Source organism: Apteryx mantelli, chromosome 8 (assembly GCF_036417845.1).
Source record: "Apteryx mantelli isolate bAptMan1 chromosome 8, bAptMan1.hap1, whole genome shotgun sequence".
NCBI lineage: Eukaryota > Metazoa > Chordata > Aves > Apterygiformes > Apterygidae > Apteryx > Apteryx mantelli.
In genome coordinates this window covers 30717044-30731686 of record NC_089985.1, presented here as the reverse complement: position 1 = coordinate 30731686, position 14643 = coordinate 30717044, and the positions used below count along the sequence as shown (strand labels likewise).

Here is a 14643-nt window from a genome sequence, read left to right as displayed (position 1 = left end):
GATCCCACTAGGGGCTGGCTGCATGCCGTGCCTCGACACACAGGGACTCGGCTCGAGGCACGAAGTCCATGCTGCCCCTCTGTGGGTGCAGTCCGGCCCCTTCCAGGCTAGACAAGAGCGGGAGCGCATTTCCACCTGTAACCATTCCCCCGGCAGTCCCTGTTCTGCCCACGCTCTCCAGACAGATAAGACCACCCCACCATCCTCACACTTGGCCGTGTTGCTCAGTTTATTCCAGCTCCTCTGAAGTACGTATACAAATCAAATGTGCAAATACTGCATCTCGGGACCAAGACGGCAAAGGAAGGGACACACTCCTGAGAACTGGAGGAGCAGCAGTGCTAGAGCAGCACAGAAGGAGCTTGGAAATGAAGTGAGCAGGGGCCAAGCAGATGGCAAGGGTTCCCAGCAGGCCCCCCGACCCCTGCCAACAGGCTCCATCATCACTGAGGTCACGAGTCACTTAAATAGGTAACACGATCAAGTCGGGAACATGAAACAAACATGTCTTCGGCTGCCTGCTCTTAAACACTGTAAAGCTTCAGATCTCCATGCAAGATCTGACCTCCTCCCACACAAAAATAAAGCGAGATGCTGTCCAGAAATGGTGACACCAATTTGCATGGACTCCACAAGGGTCCTGCACAGCAGGCACAAACCAAGAGGCCTGAAAGCCTTGAGCACAACGAGGCAGGCTCCTCAACGCTGTGACAGGCAGGAAGGCAGCGAGGGTCTGCTGCAGGCAGAGAAAGCCATTGGCTCCCTGCTCCATGTTGGGGTCAGGGCAGAGTCAGGGCAGAGCAACAGCTATGGAAAATGCAGCCAAATAAGTGGTTGCTGCTGCTGCCTCTATGCAGGAAGCAAGGAAAAGTGCAGAAAAACAAACCCATGCTCATCTCCAACCAGAAACTCCAAGTGGAGGATGAAGGAAAGCCATTCTCCCTTTAAATTATAGCAGCACCAACAACACTGAAGTTTTGGACGGATTTGTTTTCCTGGGGAAAGGCCTGAGGCCAGTGACAATGCAGATGGAGCGTGGAGAGGCCGAGCTTTTCGCAGGGCTGTGCACAAGCAGACTTTGCTCTGCACCTTGGTATTTCTAGTATGATTCCAGCAGAGTTTCTTTTAAAAAATAATACTTTGTACATTCAGGCATTGCTGCTTCAGGGCAGCACCACCTCCCATTTGGCACAAATTGTTTTGTTCACAAATCTCTCTTCTCCCTCCTGAGTCTTTCCTGTTTAATTCTAGACACAGAAGAGCCGTCTGCTATGCAGAGTTCAGGAACTGCCCACTCAGTCCCATGCCCACCTCCTGCCAACTCTAGGACTGGAGACAGCAGATGCAAGCCTTGTGCAGCCTGGCAATGTGAGAGGGCCATCCCAGAGCACCTGGGCATCTCCGCGTGTCTCCAGAGAGGCAGGATTCTTGCAGAGGGCTGCCAGTGTCTGCTCCCAGAGCTGCAGCGTGTGTCTTCCTCTCCTCTCTTTGAGGCAGTGGCTGCAGCCACTCAAATCCCACTGGTTAGGTCAGTGATGACTCGGGCTTTCACCAGCTTCCGCAGGAACTCCTTCTCCCGCTGGATGTTGTGTGTCCAGGACTGCAAGGAAATGGGAAAGACAGAGGAGATGAGCAGCTATCCTGGCTAAGCGTGCTCTCACACCACGGGAGATGCCAGCAGGGGCAGTGCAGTGGGTTATGCTAAGGAGCCCCTTCTCTGCTCTCACTGCATGGCCCCTTCCCAAGGCCGGCTAAGAAACCACCTTGTTGGCCTGTTCCCGAGCAGCAAGTGCTGGCTCTGCTGTGGTGATGTGCAAAAGACTCCCTGTCACCATGCACGGGAAAGCACAGGACATCAGAGATGCCAGCGGCCATACCACTGCCAGGGCAGTTGTGAGGCCCTGCTGAAGAACAGAAGATCTCTTGAAGACTAACATCCATCTCGTATGCAAAGCAGATACAGCCAGCAGACTCACATATTTGAAGTAGGAGGTCTCCCCTTGGCACAGGCTGGGTGAATTTCTTTGGTATGGTGAGATCTGGGCATCCCAGGCGCCTTCACTGGGGCAGATCTAACTGGTTACAGTGCCCTCCCAGGCCACCACACAAGTCCAACAGCACAGCATAAATGGTGACGTGCCTGGAGGAATGGTGTGGGCAGAAGGCATGGTGGCAGGACATGTTCCCCCTTATACAGCTCCCTGCTAAGGGCAGCCTCTGGGCAACGCATGGGGGTGCTGCCTCACGATGGGGGCATGCCATTTCTCAGTGCGCTTGGGATCACCTGGGGCAGCCCAAGAATCAGATAAAAGAAAAAATCTGCCTCTGCAGGTTGGCAATGTTGCTCATCCTAAAGCACTGAGAACTTGCTGGCCATGTGCCTGCTCTCTGGGAGTCTTCTCCTGGCACAAAATGCTCCTCCACTCTGGGTTTCCACAACAGAACTACAGCCGCTAGCTCCAAGCCCAGCTTCGCTAAGGCACGCTCTCTGCCTCCACTAGCCCTACCAGCAGGAAACCACATGCTAAAGGTTACACTAATACAATGCAAAGGGTGAAATGGTCACATTTCCCAGCCAGGCATGTCAGAGCAGTGATTGCTATAGCTGTTGTCAGCCCACCCAGATGTGTTCCCTGCAGCAGGCTTGAGCAGTGATCACAGCATCTGCCATCACCCCACAGCACCAGTCCTATTAAAGCACTTAATGAAAGCAGGGAGTAGTTTGTCCCCTGGGAAGGCCGAGGCAGAACAGGGAAAAGCAACTTCCCCAAGATCTCCCAACACGGCAAGAATCCTAGGAAATGAATCCCGATCTCCAGCCCAGCGCTTCAGCCAGCGATAATCTGGGCTCTAAATAAGATCTGCAACATGATGAAATCTGTCTACAGGAGCCTCTCTGAAGTGGCCTCAGCCAGCAAATCACCAGTCAAATGTGCCCTCCAAGAGTACTTCTTCACAGCTATCCAAACCCACTTCAGAGCCCACTGCAAAACCCGGAGTACCTTCCTGAAGAGCATAGGTCCCACACTGGCTGTATTCCTCATACACAACGCGTGTGTGGGTGTCCTGTCATCTGTGGATGTCCAGTCCTGTCTGGGGCAAGCTGTCCCGCTGGCTGACAGCTCTGGTCACAGCTTGGAGCCTGCTGTCAAGAGGTCCCTGGAACCGAGGGTCCCTTTATAAATCTCCAGCGTATTTTGGAAACACCTCTCTTCCCCTGCTGTGTGTTTACAAGCCACCTCCGCCCCCTCAGTGCATAAGAATGATGACAGTTAAAGCTGCTAAGAAAAGTTCAGGCAGGTCTTATCTTGCAACCTGTGTTCAAAAGAAGTCTTCGACTTTCTCTGCTTCCAGTGACACTGTTTACTGGGATGCTGTCAAGGGTGCACCAAAACAGGGTAACAACAGGGCCACGCATAGTAAACTGTGGTGGTGCTCTTTGGGAGTCTGAAAATGCAGAAGACCCTACCTATAAACTGAAAAGGCAACGTCCAGAAACAACTCACTGCTTGGCTTCTGCTAGCATGAGAACAGAAACTAAAAACTGGCACAGGGAAGAAGGCTGGCTTGTGAAAGAAGAAAACATGAATTTTAAAAAGCACCACAGAAAGAGATGATGGCACAGAGCAGGGGGATCTGTGAGAACATGGCTGTATGTTCCTGTCATTCGCAGTGGGACAGCCAGGACCCCCCAAAGTGCTGAAAGCATTCCCACACGTGGCATGCCACCTGGGGTTTGTGCGATCAGCCTCTGTCATGCAGCAGTGTCACTTTTGACACCACAGCCCTTTGCTATGAGGACACACAGCACCAACACAAGCAGTCAAGTGTGCATGCACTCAAGCCAACATGCAGTTAGCAGCTGTCTGCTGGCACAAGGGTGATGCTGTGAAGACCAGGTCTCGATGCATTAATTTACAGCTGGCTGGGCTTGTTCGAAGCCTATCTGGAGCACTAGGGAGCCTGACTGCCTGATATGTCAGAGCACAGGCTGATCCCTCCTTCACATCTTTCTGCCTCATGGAGCAGTAAGAGAAGCCAATTGGTTTCACCCAATATGACCTGCTTGCGTCCCTTGGTACATAAGGAAACTGGGGAAACAGCCACTTCTAGGCAAACTCAAACCACCGAAAATGTCAGCTCAGGTCACACGCAAGCACCTTATCTGATGGCTAGAAGAAACCTGACTGTGTGAAAGGCAGGAGTGGAGCAGGAATTTAAGTACAAGAGGTTGGTGATAAAACTTTGGGTGGTACTCTCTTAAGCTAAGGTTAAATTTGGCTCCTCTACTGACTGCAAGGCTGGTGGCAAGATGCGTACACCTCTGGCTGTTCAGCATTAAGGCTACCCAGTACTCTGGTCACTGCCACAAACTCCTGTTTCCAAGCAGAAAGCCACATAAAAGGGAATTTAGCATCACACTTGCTCCACAGCTCTTGCTGATGTCCGTGGAAGTACTCACAAGTATTTTGCGGTTGAATGAAAGACCACAGAGGAAGAGGATTTCCTGGTGAGAAAGGGTTTTTAATCCCCCCCATGAAGAGCAGTTGTAGAGCTCTCTGAGTGGTGCTGCTCTGGCCCGTGCCCGAGCACCTGATGCTAATGCAGGCAGGAGGGATGAGGCATGTCAGGCAGGAGGGATGAGGCATGTCTTCAGCACTAGCTCAGGTTACTGATTGCGGGCGAGGGACTCACCCCACTGACAGACAGAGCTAATCAGGCGAAGGAAACCGCATTCCAGCGTGAGCGGCTGCAGCAGGGAGGAGATCTGGAGCAGATTTTTCAAAACTGCAAGCACTTCATTCTCATTGGCACTGGCAGGGGAAAAGCACCAAAATACCCCACAAAACCTGCCTAGGAAGCTGAGTCTTACTGATATGCAGTGAGATGCTGGCCCATGTCTACATTTGCAGTGCCTGCAGCTCGGCTGAAAGGACACACATTGTGCTGCCTGCGTACCTGCAACAGCCACAGAGGCGCTCTCTGAACGCTGCTGGGTGGCTGCACAGAGAGCCCATGTGCCTGAGCAGCACACACCGCCGGGGCGGCTGGGAGGCAGGAGGGCTTTGAGTGCCAGTGGCAGGCCCAAGGCTTGGAGGGACTCATAAAAAGCCAGAGCACCGCAGTCGCAGGCTTCTTTTGGGGCCAGGATCATGTTGTAGCTGTTGTAAGGGAAAGTCCTCTGCATCATGCCAAGCATTTACCCCCACTGCTCAGGTAAGCCAAGGTGCTCTGAGTACCCAAACTCACAGGCAGGTTGTCCTGGAAGTCTCTGAGCTGAGGCAATGTCCTGAGTTGGAGCAGGATGGCAAGGACCAGGCAATGCTCGGCCCACCCCTGTCCCACTGCGAGCACTGTGGTGTCAGCGCTCATTTTGGCATTTTAACTAGTGCACTGTGAGCAAGATCCACGTCTGGAGGAGGATTACATGAAGCAGCTGCAGTGTTGGCTGTTTATTCCAGACACTGCTGCTGCAAAAAGCCTTTTCCTACCCTCTGACACTGGACAAACTTTGGGTTCCCTGGCAAGACATTCACTGTCCCCTCTGACTGCTTTGACCCTCTCTTCCCCTGCGCACTCTGAGCCCTTCTGCCTCATTTCCTATTCCTGCATGTGGAACCATTTATGTTCACATAGCTCCTGCTTTAAGCCCGGGAGCTACACCTCAGCATCACAGGCAGAAAACTCCAGTTATTCTCTCGTGAATCTGCACCTCCAGGCAGTGACAGAGCAGCTTGGAGCATTCACTGCCACCTCCACCTTCCTGGCACCACACATCACTGCCACCACTGCTCCTGCAACCTGGCACACGGGCTCTGCCTGCTCCCCCCACCACCGCTCACCTACAGCTGGTGTGCAGAACTGCTTTCACTTGTGCAACAAACACGCTGCTTGTCTGAGCCCACGGCAGGAGTAACAAATCCCTGTGTGCTCCAGCAGGAGTGTCCCGGGAGGCTCCAGAGCCCTTCCTGCTGTTTGGGGATCAGCCTGGGATTTCCTTTGCCTCGGATCTCTAGCTGATTAGCTGATGTTTGCCCTTCTTGGTGGGAAGAGAAGCAGCAGGAAAGTCTCTCTGCAGGCACATGCACTGTTACGGTTGTCCATCCTGGAGAGATGGCAGTGGGGCTGATGCATGATTCTTTGGTCACAGTTATTAGATTAAAATTTATCATCAGTTAAAGCCACCTTTCAGAGTTATGCAAATGCCCCGGCACCACCTGTCCTTTTTCCCTGACAGTCCCAGGAAGAAGCACAAAACACTATTTCTCTGTCCCTTCAAAAGCAGCCAAGTAGAATATTTTATGACTACGAAAATGTTTCAGAGATCAGCCCACAATGAAGGTAAGCTCCCCATCTGTAATCACTTACAGTTGGGGCAATGGCTGAGCTGCAGCGCATGTTAGTCTTATCGAGTATATTGCAATCTCATAAAATGCAGGAAGATTAAATTAGAGAGAGTAAAGTCAATAAGGAATGCATTCAGGAGAAACAGCAGGCTGTAAAACAGAAGGTTTTTCAATTCCTCCATATTTCTGCCAGCCAGCAGCATTTCTCCCTGAAAACCTGCACAGAAACCCCAGGAGCAGCAATAGGTGGTACTTTACTGGTAATGTCTCTTGCCTAGACCCAGTCTTGTTTCCAGACTCCACTGGTGCTAATTTATCTTTACCTTTAACCTTCACTGCCCTGTTTCTGGAGCTGCTTATTTTTCATGATTCTGCCTTGCCCACACACTTTGTCTGGTCCTGGCAGAGTGACCATGAACACGAAGTGCTGTAAGGCCACCTCGTACCCGTAGCTTCACCAGCACTGTGCACCTCCTGGTACCCTGCTGTGCAGGCTCATTCAGGACCTCTGCGCCCTCAGTCTCTCAGTTGTCCTGCCAGGACAGCAGCAGCATCGCAGCCTTCACAGCTCACCTGTTGTCCCTGTCCTCAGGGACACTTGCCAGGCTGGCGAGGAAGCTGCACGGCCTGAAACAGCTGGGAGCCCTCATCTTTTAATGTTCCCCTCTATCATTTCCAAATGACACTTTCCCAGCTTAGAAACCAAAATTCCTATTATTGTCCCAAATTGCATAACCTTCTATTCATACTATTAGGTTTCATCCCATCTAATTTACTCTTGTTCTCAAAGCAATCCAGGTCTTCCTGTATGATATTTTGATCCTCTTTTGTATTGACCACACCTAGTTTTGTATGATCACAAATTCCGCTTGCACACCGTTGCTTTCTGTGCCAAAAATCATTAATGCAAATATTAAACATGACTGGCTTCATGACCGACTCAGGGGGAACTCCCAGCCTTCCATCCAGTGCTACCCTTTGTCTTCTCCTTTACAGAGACTACTCACATACAGGTATTGCACCAAAGCATAGCTTCTCAAGCTTAACTAATAATTTCTCACATGGCACAGTGTCAAATACTTAACTGAACTCCAGACAGACCTATCTACTACACTTCCTCTGTCCCCACAATTAATTTTTTATCAAATAAAGATACTAGCTTTTGTAATCTGCCTCTGGTAAATCCATGTTGCATTTGTCTTCAGAACTGAATTATTCTTTCTTTCAAACTTTGCTCTAAGTCCTGAGGAGTATCTCCGAGGTCAGATTAGGAGGTCTGCAGTTGATAGGATTATTTTCCTTGCCTTGCTCCCACCCCCCTCAAAAGAAAGGAGGAAAAGGTATTATGTCCAATATAATCTAAACTTGTGGAACCACATGTAGCCTGATAGATTTATTAAAGAAGTTTTCCTCTGGATTTACAGTTTAATTGGCTCAACTGCTGAGTTTTTGGAAGAGACATCTTCCAGACTCTCACACCAAGTGCATTAGCTCAAATGGGTTTTGCCTTTCACTGCTGATCCAGTCATTTTCTGTCTCTATGAACTTCTCACCGTAAGTCACTCTTTCCCTCACGTTCACCATATCGCCCTGATGGAGGTAGTACATTGATTCATACATGGTTCCCACCTAGGTTCATTAATCCCTACCCCTTCCACTTCCTTCACCTCCCCTGGATGCCACTGCCCTGATAATTCTTTTCTTGCTTCCATATTATTTATATGGCAGTGGGACTGTGCAGTATTTGTTTTATTTTCCATTGCAAGATCTAATCCAGCTTGACTTTTGCCAGTTTTCACTTCATCCCTGTCCTTTCTGACCATCAGGGTGAAGTTTCCTCACTGCCTGATGCCTTCTCCCACTCCTCTGTTACTTCTAACACCGCTTTGAAGCAGTTATTTAAGAAGTTATGTCTGGAACCTTTTCCTATCAGTTCTACCCTTGCTGAAGACATGAATTCCAGATAGTTTTTGCACTTTCGACACAAAAAGATTCCAAGTTCCCTCCACACTGAGTCCCTGAGCTCTCCAGTGCAGCCATGCTTGGTAGCCAGTTCTCCAGGGCTAGGCCTAAATTCAGAGATCTGCATGTGCTTGGGATGAGAGTCTGCACATGCGTCTCAGAGCCACCGAGCACTCTGCAAGCACTGCTGGGTGCTGCCCCACAGTCTGCATACAGCTGTGCTTTGCAGACTCCCTCCTTTTGGAGGGAAATCTGAGTATAAAATTCCTTCTGTTGTCTTTCTGTTTAATTTAACGATGAAGGCATTAACACTTGATCAAAGGCTATTTCCTAAAACAGCCCTCTGCAAGGTCCTCATGTAAAATCAACTCTGAAAGGCCATCAGCTCTTCTTGTCCCGTCATGGTCTGAGGGCATTTGAGAAGAGCTGCATTAGCTATCATATCAGGGAATATCTGGACTCTTCCCTTCACAGTAATATTAGTTCCTAATGTATAACTGTAACAGCGCAATTTCTGGTAGTACCTAGCATCATTACAGAGGTCTGTATTCAATGTTGGGGTCTTTTACTGCCTTCTCCTACGGAGGTTTTGACCAAACCTTTACTCTGTTTTTATCCATGCTACAAGTTATTTCTTTACCTTCCTTGCTGTTATTAGCACACAACGGTACTCCACAATGTTACCATATTTCTGCCTACTGAACAATGCACTACCTGTGCTCTAGCCACCACTGCTATTCCATCAATCTTTTCTAGATCTCTATTATATAGACACACAGTCCTTATGCACAGGAACAGCATGTGAGGCCGTCGTTTAGCCAAGGCGCTGTCAGACAGGTGGCTTTTAAACAAAGACAAAAACGTATAAACCTCATCAGTCATCACTGCTGGCCTCAAGAAAAAGCACTGCCCTTTCGGAGGTGCCCCTGCCCCAGCCCCTAACCTCCCCCTCCAAAGCTGACCCCCATTTCAGGCTGCACCATTCCTCGTACTCCAATTGCAATTCATCAGCCAGGCTCGAATAGCTGTGTTTTCAGTCTATAAATCACCAGGCAAGACATCTGTCCCGCTTTCAAAGGAGTTTTGTTCTTCTTGCTGGCTACTGCAAACTTTAAGGTACTTGGAGGCCTGAAGCAGCCCAGTCACCCCCTCCCAAGCAACTTGCGTTAATTTAAAATGCAAAGGGTGGCTTCACAGAGAGAGTTTGGATGATGATAAAGCACTATTGTTTGCATCTTTATGGGCCGAGACTCCAAACTTTATGTTTGTGGATTATTCAGAGAGGTAGCTGCTGGCAGGGAGAGACAGAGACAAAGCTGTGTGTCACTGCGTGCTGCAGGCCACCTCCTTGGCCCTTGTGACAGCCCGTACACACACTGAATAAGAAGTGTTACAGGATGGTGTCCTCCAGCATCCCACAAAGACTTGCAGGGGAAGTGGAGGCAATGATCAGAAAGAAGCCATCAAAGGCAGTCCCGCCACCTCCCCCTCAGGTCAGGCCGCAAGTCACTGGAGTCCCGGGCACAGCTGTATCAAAGGAGCTGACACCTCCGACAACTTTGCCGCTGGCGCTTGATCTTCTACAGTGAAAAGGAGGCCAATCAGCAGCGCAACCGGTGCAGACTGTGTGACGCAAATGTCACAGATGGGACCTGGATTGATAAGGGTGACTTTTAACCACACGTCTGCATTTTTACCAATCACAAGTGTGTGAAGCAATCTGCAGGCAGCTGCTGAGAAGACAGGCGCAGTTCCTGTGTGGTCTCGGAGGTGAGCCTTTGCTCACATGCTTGCTCCTGCAAGAAACTACCAGGAGGCTGAAGCTCACTCCGGAACAAGAGGCAGGGGAAGGCAACACGTTGCTAATCTCAGGGCAGAGCACATGGAGGAGGGATTCTGGGAGCTGGTCTTGTGTTTCGTTCTCATGATTTAACACAGTCTTCTGCTCCGTTTCTTTAACTCCTCATGGATATGTTTTTACTATTTTAAACACTGTCATTTTCCCATCCTGACATCATTTCTGCCTGTTTTGCCAATAGTAATGAAGTTCTATCGTAACTCTTACAGACAGGTTCATTCATTTGTAATCCAAAAAAGCCTTCACTCCATTTTAAAATAATTCCCCTTTTCTCATCTCCATCTTTATGTTTCTTTCCCTATATTCCCTATATATTCCCTATATACCCTACATTATTGGAAGACAGTGACCTGTGAGAAAAATACACATCTATGGAGTACTTGGGCAGGAAGTGCTACAAGACCTGAGCAAGAAATAAAAATACAACAAACTACCAGAATTCAGCTCTGATGTACTCACCACCAGGAAAACAGAAACAAGTGAGTGGATGCTTTGGCAACAACTCATTCTTTTTCTATACAGCATTCATGGAAGCAGCCAAGAGTTGGAAGCTGTTGCAAAATTGCTGGAAATAGGGAAAATACTAATTGAAGGGAGATGACACACTTAGACATTCTGCATTTAAAGAGTTAAAACAAAGAGACATGATCAGAGCTGAAAAATAACCCGTGAGAATTTCAACAACAGCATGGGGTCTACTGGGAGCAGCCTCCCAGTAGCAGACCAAGGAACAGCGGGTTCATACAGTACAGATAACCCGTGTGAAGTGAAGGCCAGGGAGCGCGCATCCCCAGCCACAGGAGACCATGAGGGACAAGGGCAGAAGGTGCTGGGCAGGGGGGCTGTGAGTGAGGATCAGTTCCACACTGCAAGCACTGACCTTCCAGCTCACCGCCTGAAACACTGAAAGCACTGCTCCAGTGTGCTTCCAGCAATCCTAAGCATGCTTATGAGCATAAGGATCTTATCTACCAGGCCTGCCAGGACATCTCCTGGCTGCAGCACACTGTTGTGACTTCTCTGGAGTTGGGCTGTCCTTTGCACAGAGAGAAAGGAAGCCACCCACGAGTCCACCAGGAAAATTTACTCTCATGCTCCCATGAGTGCTCACAAGCTGCAGTACTCTTGCAGGGGAGTCCATACACATTGTGCAGCCATGCTACTGAGCGGACCCCAGAGGAATAAATCAGTGCCTCAAGACCATATACCTCCCCCTGACTGGGAACACGGACAAAGCTGCAGAGCATCTGCCTCCTCACAGAGCCTTTTCCACTGGGGCAGGAAACGTCTGTCCAGCCCTTGGGAGTCTGAGATGCTGGAAGATGCAGTGGAGGCAGCTGACTCCTGGGGTAGCAATACCGGCACAACCTTGGACCTTGAGGGCTTTTACCTCTGTGGGGAAAGCAAAGACTAAGCAAAAGTATACACTCAGACTGCCAGGTTTTGCCTCTTGGAAGTTCAACAGCCAGTCCCAGAGAGCAACAGGAAAAATCACATTCATTTCCACAGAGAGATTTTATCACCTCAGTCTTGGCATGGGAGAGGCATCTCCGCCCAGCTGTGAGCAAGCGAACGCATTTTGCTGGCTTTTTTATGTAATCAGTACAAATTCCTCAGAGATGAGTCACAGGGTTTCAAGGGTGTCCAGGGAGATGTCAAGCAGGCCTTAAGTGTAAATCAGCGACACACCTTGCCAAGAGGACACACTTTCGCCTGTAGGTCCATTCACCCTGGATGCACAAGACAACGGAAGGGGGTTGATGGATGTTCCTGGATAGGCTCCCATGAGGCATGCACATATGTGGCACCTATGGACCAAAGACGCTGTCAGTGTTTACATTTCCTCTGTAAAGACAGTGGTAGTTTCAGGGTGGAGCTGGAGTGCTTCCCTGCAGCTGCTCTCAAGGTTTAAACACTGAAGATTTCTCCATCAATTGGGTTGGAGGAGCCCACCAGTCAGTGAACAGAGCCCTTTGGGACACAGCTGTATTTCGGGAGACAGTCAGGCTGTGCCCAGCGTGCTACCTGTTCTCTTCTTGTGGCTGCAGGTGGAGTGAAGCTGTAGGCCTTTGGACCATCACAGACCCGGAATGTACACTTCTGAGATGGATGCAGTCTCTATCCCTACTAACAGTCAACCTTTACTTAACACTTCCCATTTTAGGATTTTATAGAACTTTGAAAGACAAAAGCACCCAAGCCTAAAGAAATTTGGTTCTTCAGCCCAAGCAGGGCAGAAAGTCTGGGCAGAGCTGAGAACAGACATGGATCATCTCCTAGCAGTTCCCTATCCCATTGCTTAGTTATCAGCAGAGCAGTCCCTGCTGAAGGCAGCAGAAAATGTCCAAAGGCTTCAAATGGTGCACTGTGCCAAATGATCCTCAGTAGGTCAGCATCCACAGACTCCTTCTGGGGCACCTGAATACCCTGGGAAAAGGCTTTCACTTCAGAAATGAAGGTTTTGCCTCACTGAAGCCTAGCCAAACTGCAAGGGCTTCTGTCTGGGACGTCTGTTAAGGTGGAACAGATGCATCCTATGACAATTGCTTCGGTGCTGTAACATTGTTAAGTAAACCTTCTCCCCGTCCTGTGTCCTAAAACCAGTATTCCAGCCTGCAAGGGTCTACAGGCCAGGCACAGGATGAAGACGATGCATGCATAATTTCAGCGCACAGCCTGCTTTACTGGCTCCTTTAGGGACTGAAGCACAGAGGATGACAAGGAAGAACTAAGTCTGGGCACAATCTCAGACGTCCAAAGGTAATACAGAAGGAAATGTTGTGGATGCTCCTGGGTCTTTGGGTGTCAGAGCAGATGGAAAAGACAAAAGCCTTGGTGGAGCCTGGGTCTGGGTCTGGGTCAACCTCATTTCATTAGTGCCAAAGGCAAAGTTTGGCACAAGGTGCAAAGGCATGGTAGCTTCCTGGTTTGCAAACCACATGCAGGTCTCTCTTTGAGCAGAGTGTGCTGCACACTTGTAGTCCAGGGTGAGGCAGAACTCCATCTTTTAGTTCTTTAAGAGCAACTGCAGAATACACAACCCAACTATCATGCCCTTCACCTTTCAACTTCACCCTCAGGTGACTAACAATTACCAGCTACCATTAATATTAAATGGGAGAGGAAGAAATGCAATCCTTTCTCTTCTCTTCACATTCCACAATACCTCAAACAATTTGTCATATTGGGAGGGGCAGGGGCAGGAGGAGCATTAATTATTGATACTCGGGAACAGATGGCTTTTCTTGTACCACAGCAGCAAAATGTAAGACGAGCCTGTGGGTGAGGATGTGAGCATTAGATGGGCAGACACATATCAGATAACCACCCTTCAAGTGGAACAGGAACCTTCCTCCTAGAACCAGCTCCACTGGCCTGCAGAGCTCTCATCAACAGCCCTGGCTGTGGTAACAAATCCACTGACATCTGAATTAGTGAGGCTTCACCAGAACCTTTCAACACTCCCTCACCTCTGTACAGAACATCCTGGACACGATGACTGATAGCTTCCAGAGAGCAGTGGCCTGCTAAGCCAGGCACCGACTGACCGCCTGGCCCAGTTAACTCTGGTCCTGACACCCAAAATCAGCCCTTTCGAAAAGCAATGGAGATAGGACAGATCCAAAATCAGAAAGACCACTTCTTTCACAGGCTAATAGCACCAAACTCACACAGATACGATAAAAACCTTCTGTTACCTCCAGGAGACCCTACTGGCTGTATTTCACATGTTCATCCCCACAAAGTAGGACATCTACTACCTCTGCTATGCAAGGTTTATCCCTGAGACCACATACAGTGTCCAAGGGTGCCTCCCTCTTGCCTTCCACTGGCTTCTGCATCTTGCTTTGGGTGGTGACCTTATGCCAGTTTGGACTGGCAATTTCAAAGATGGCTAGCTCTCAGGAGCCAAAAGATGGGGTGCCAGGCCCTGAAAAAGGAGCACTAAGTGCATTGAGACCTGACAGGGCTCAGAATTCAGTTCAAAACCTCACTGGCAGGAATTAAGAACAAAGTAGATGGTGGGAGAGAAGGGGACAGAGGAATCAGAAGCCAGCTCATGGCAGACCTTGTCCTCTTCACTGCAGACCCCTTGCAGTGGTGCCTCCTGACTTTTTTTCTCTAAATTCCTGCTTGGAAAAGTATTTTGTAAAAGCTTTTCTGTTCCCTGCTGATGTTTATCAGTTTTTTTGACACAGAAGGGTGAGTGGGTCTAAGACTAACACTAAGAGTGCCAGGACCCATCCATTCCCTTTAGCATGCTCCAGGTTGTGGCTGTTATTTGCATCTGCGGCTCTGAGATGAGACTTTCTAGCATTTTAATTCCTGCCCTGCAGCAGAGGACCAGAGACTCCAGCTCCTCTTGCCATCTTTTTCCACTGGCCCATGCAAGGGTCCAGAGCAAGAAGACTTCATTCTTGTCAGCTTCTGAGCTTCTGTGTAGGTGTCTTTGACCTTGGGGTTGTAAACAGAAGG

The 14643-nt window shown here is 49.3% G+C and overlaps 1 protein-coding gene across 14 annotated transcripts in view; it reads right to left on the bottom strand.

The window, feature by feature from the left end:
- Positions 1-1227: 1227 nt before the first annotated feature.
- Positions 1228-14643, bottom strand: part of ST3GAL3 (ST3 beta-galactoside alpha-2,3-sialyltransferase 3) — a 197204-nt gene continuing 183788 nt past the window's right edge. For 13 of the 14 annotated variants that reach the window (XM_067301078.1, XM_067301072.1, XM_067301073.1 and 10 more), the window contains one exon: positions 1228-1600. In XM_067301078.1, the coding sequence (XP_067157179.1) occupies positions 1511-1600 (90 nt within the window). In that variant the 3' untranslated portion in view covers positions 1228-1510. Of the gene's footprint in view, positions 1601-10632; positions 10733-14643 lie in introns of those variants that run through there. The other variant, XM_067301082.1, reaches the window with a different exon arrangement.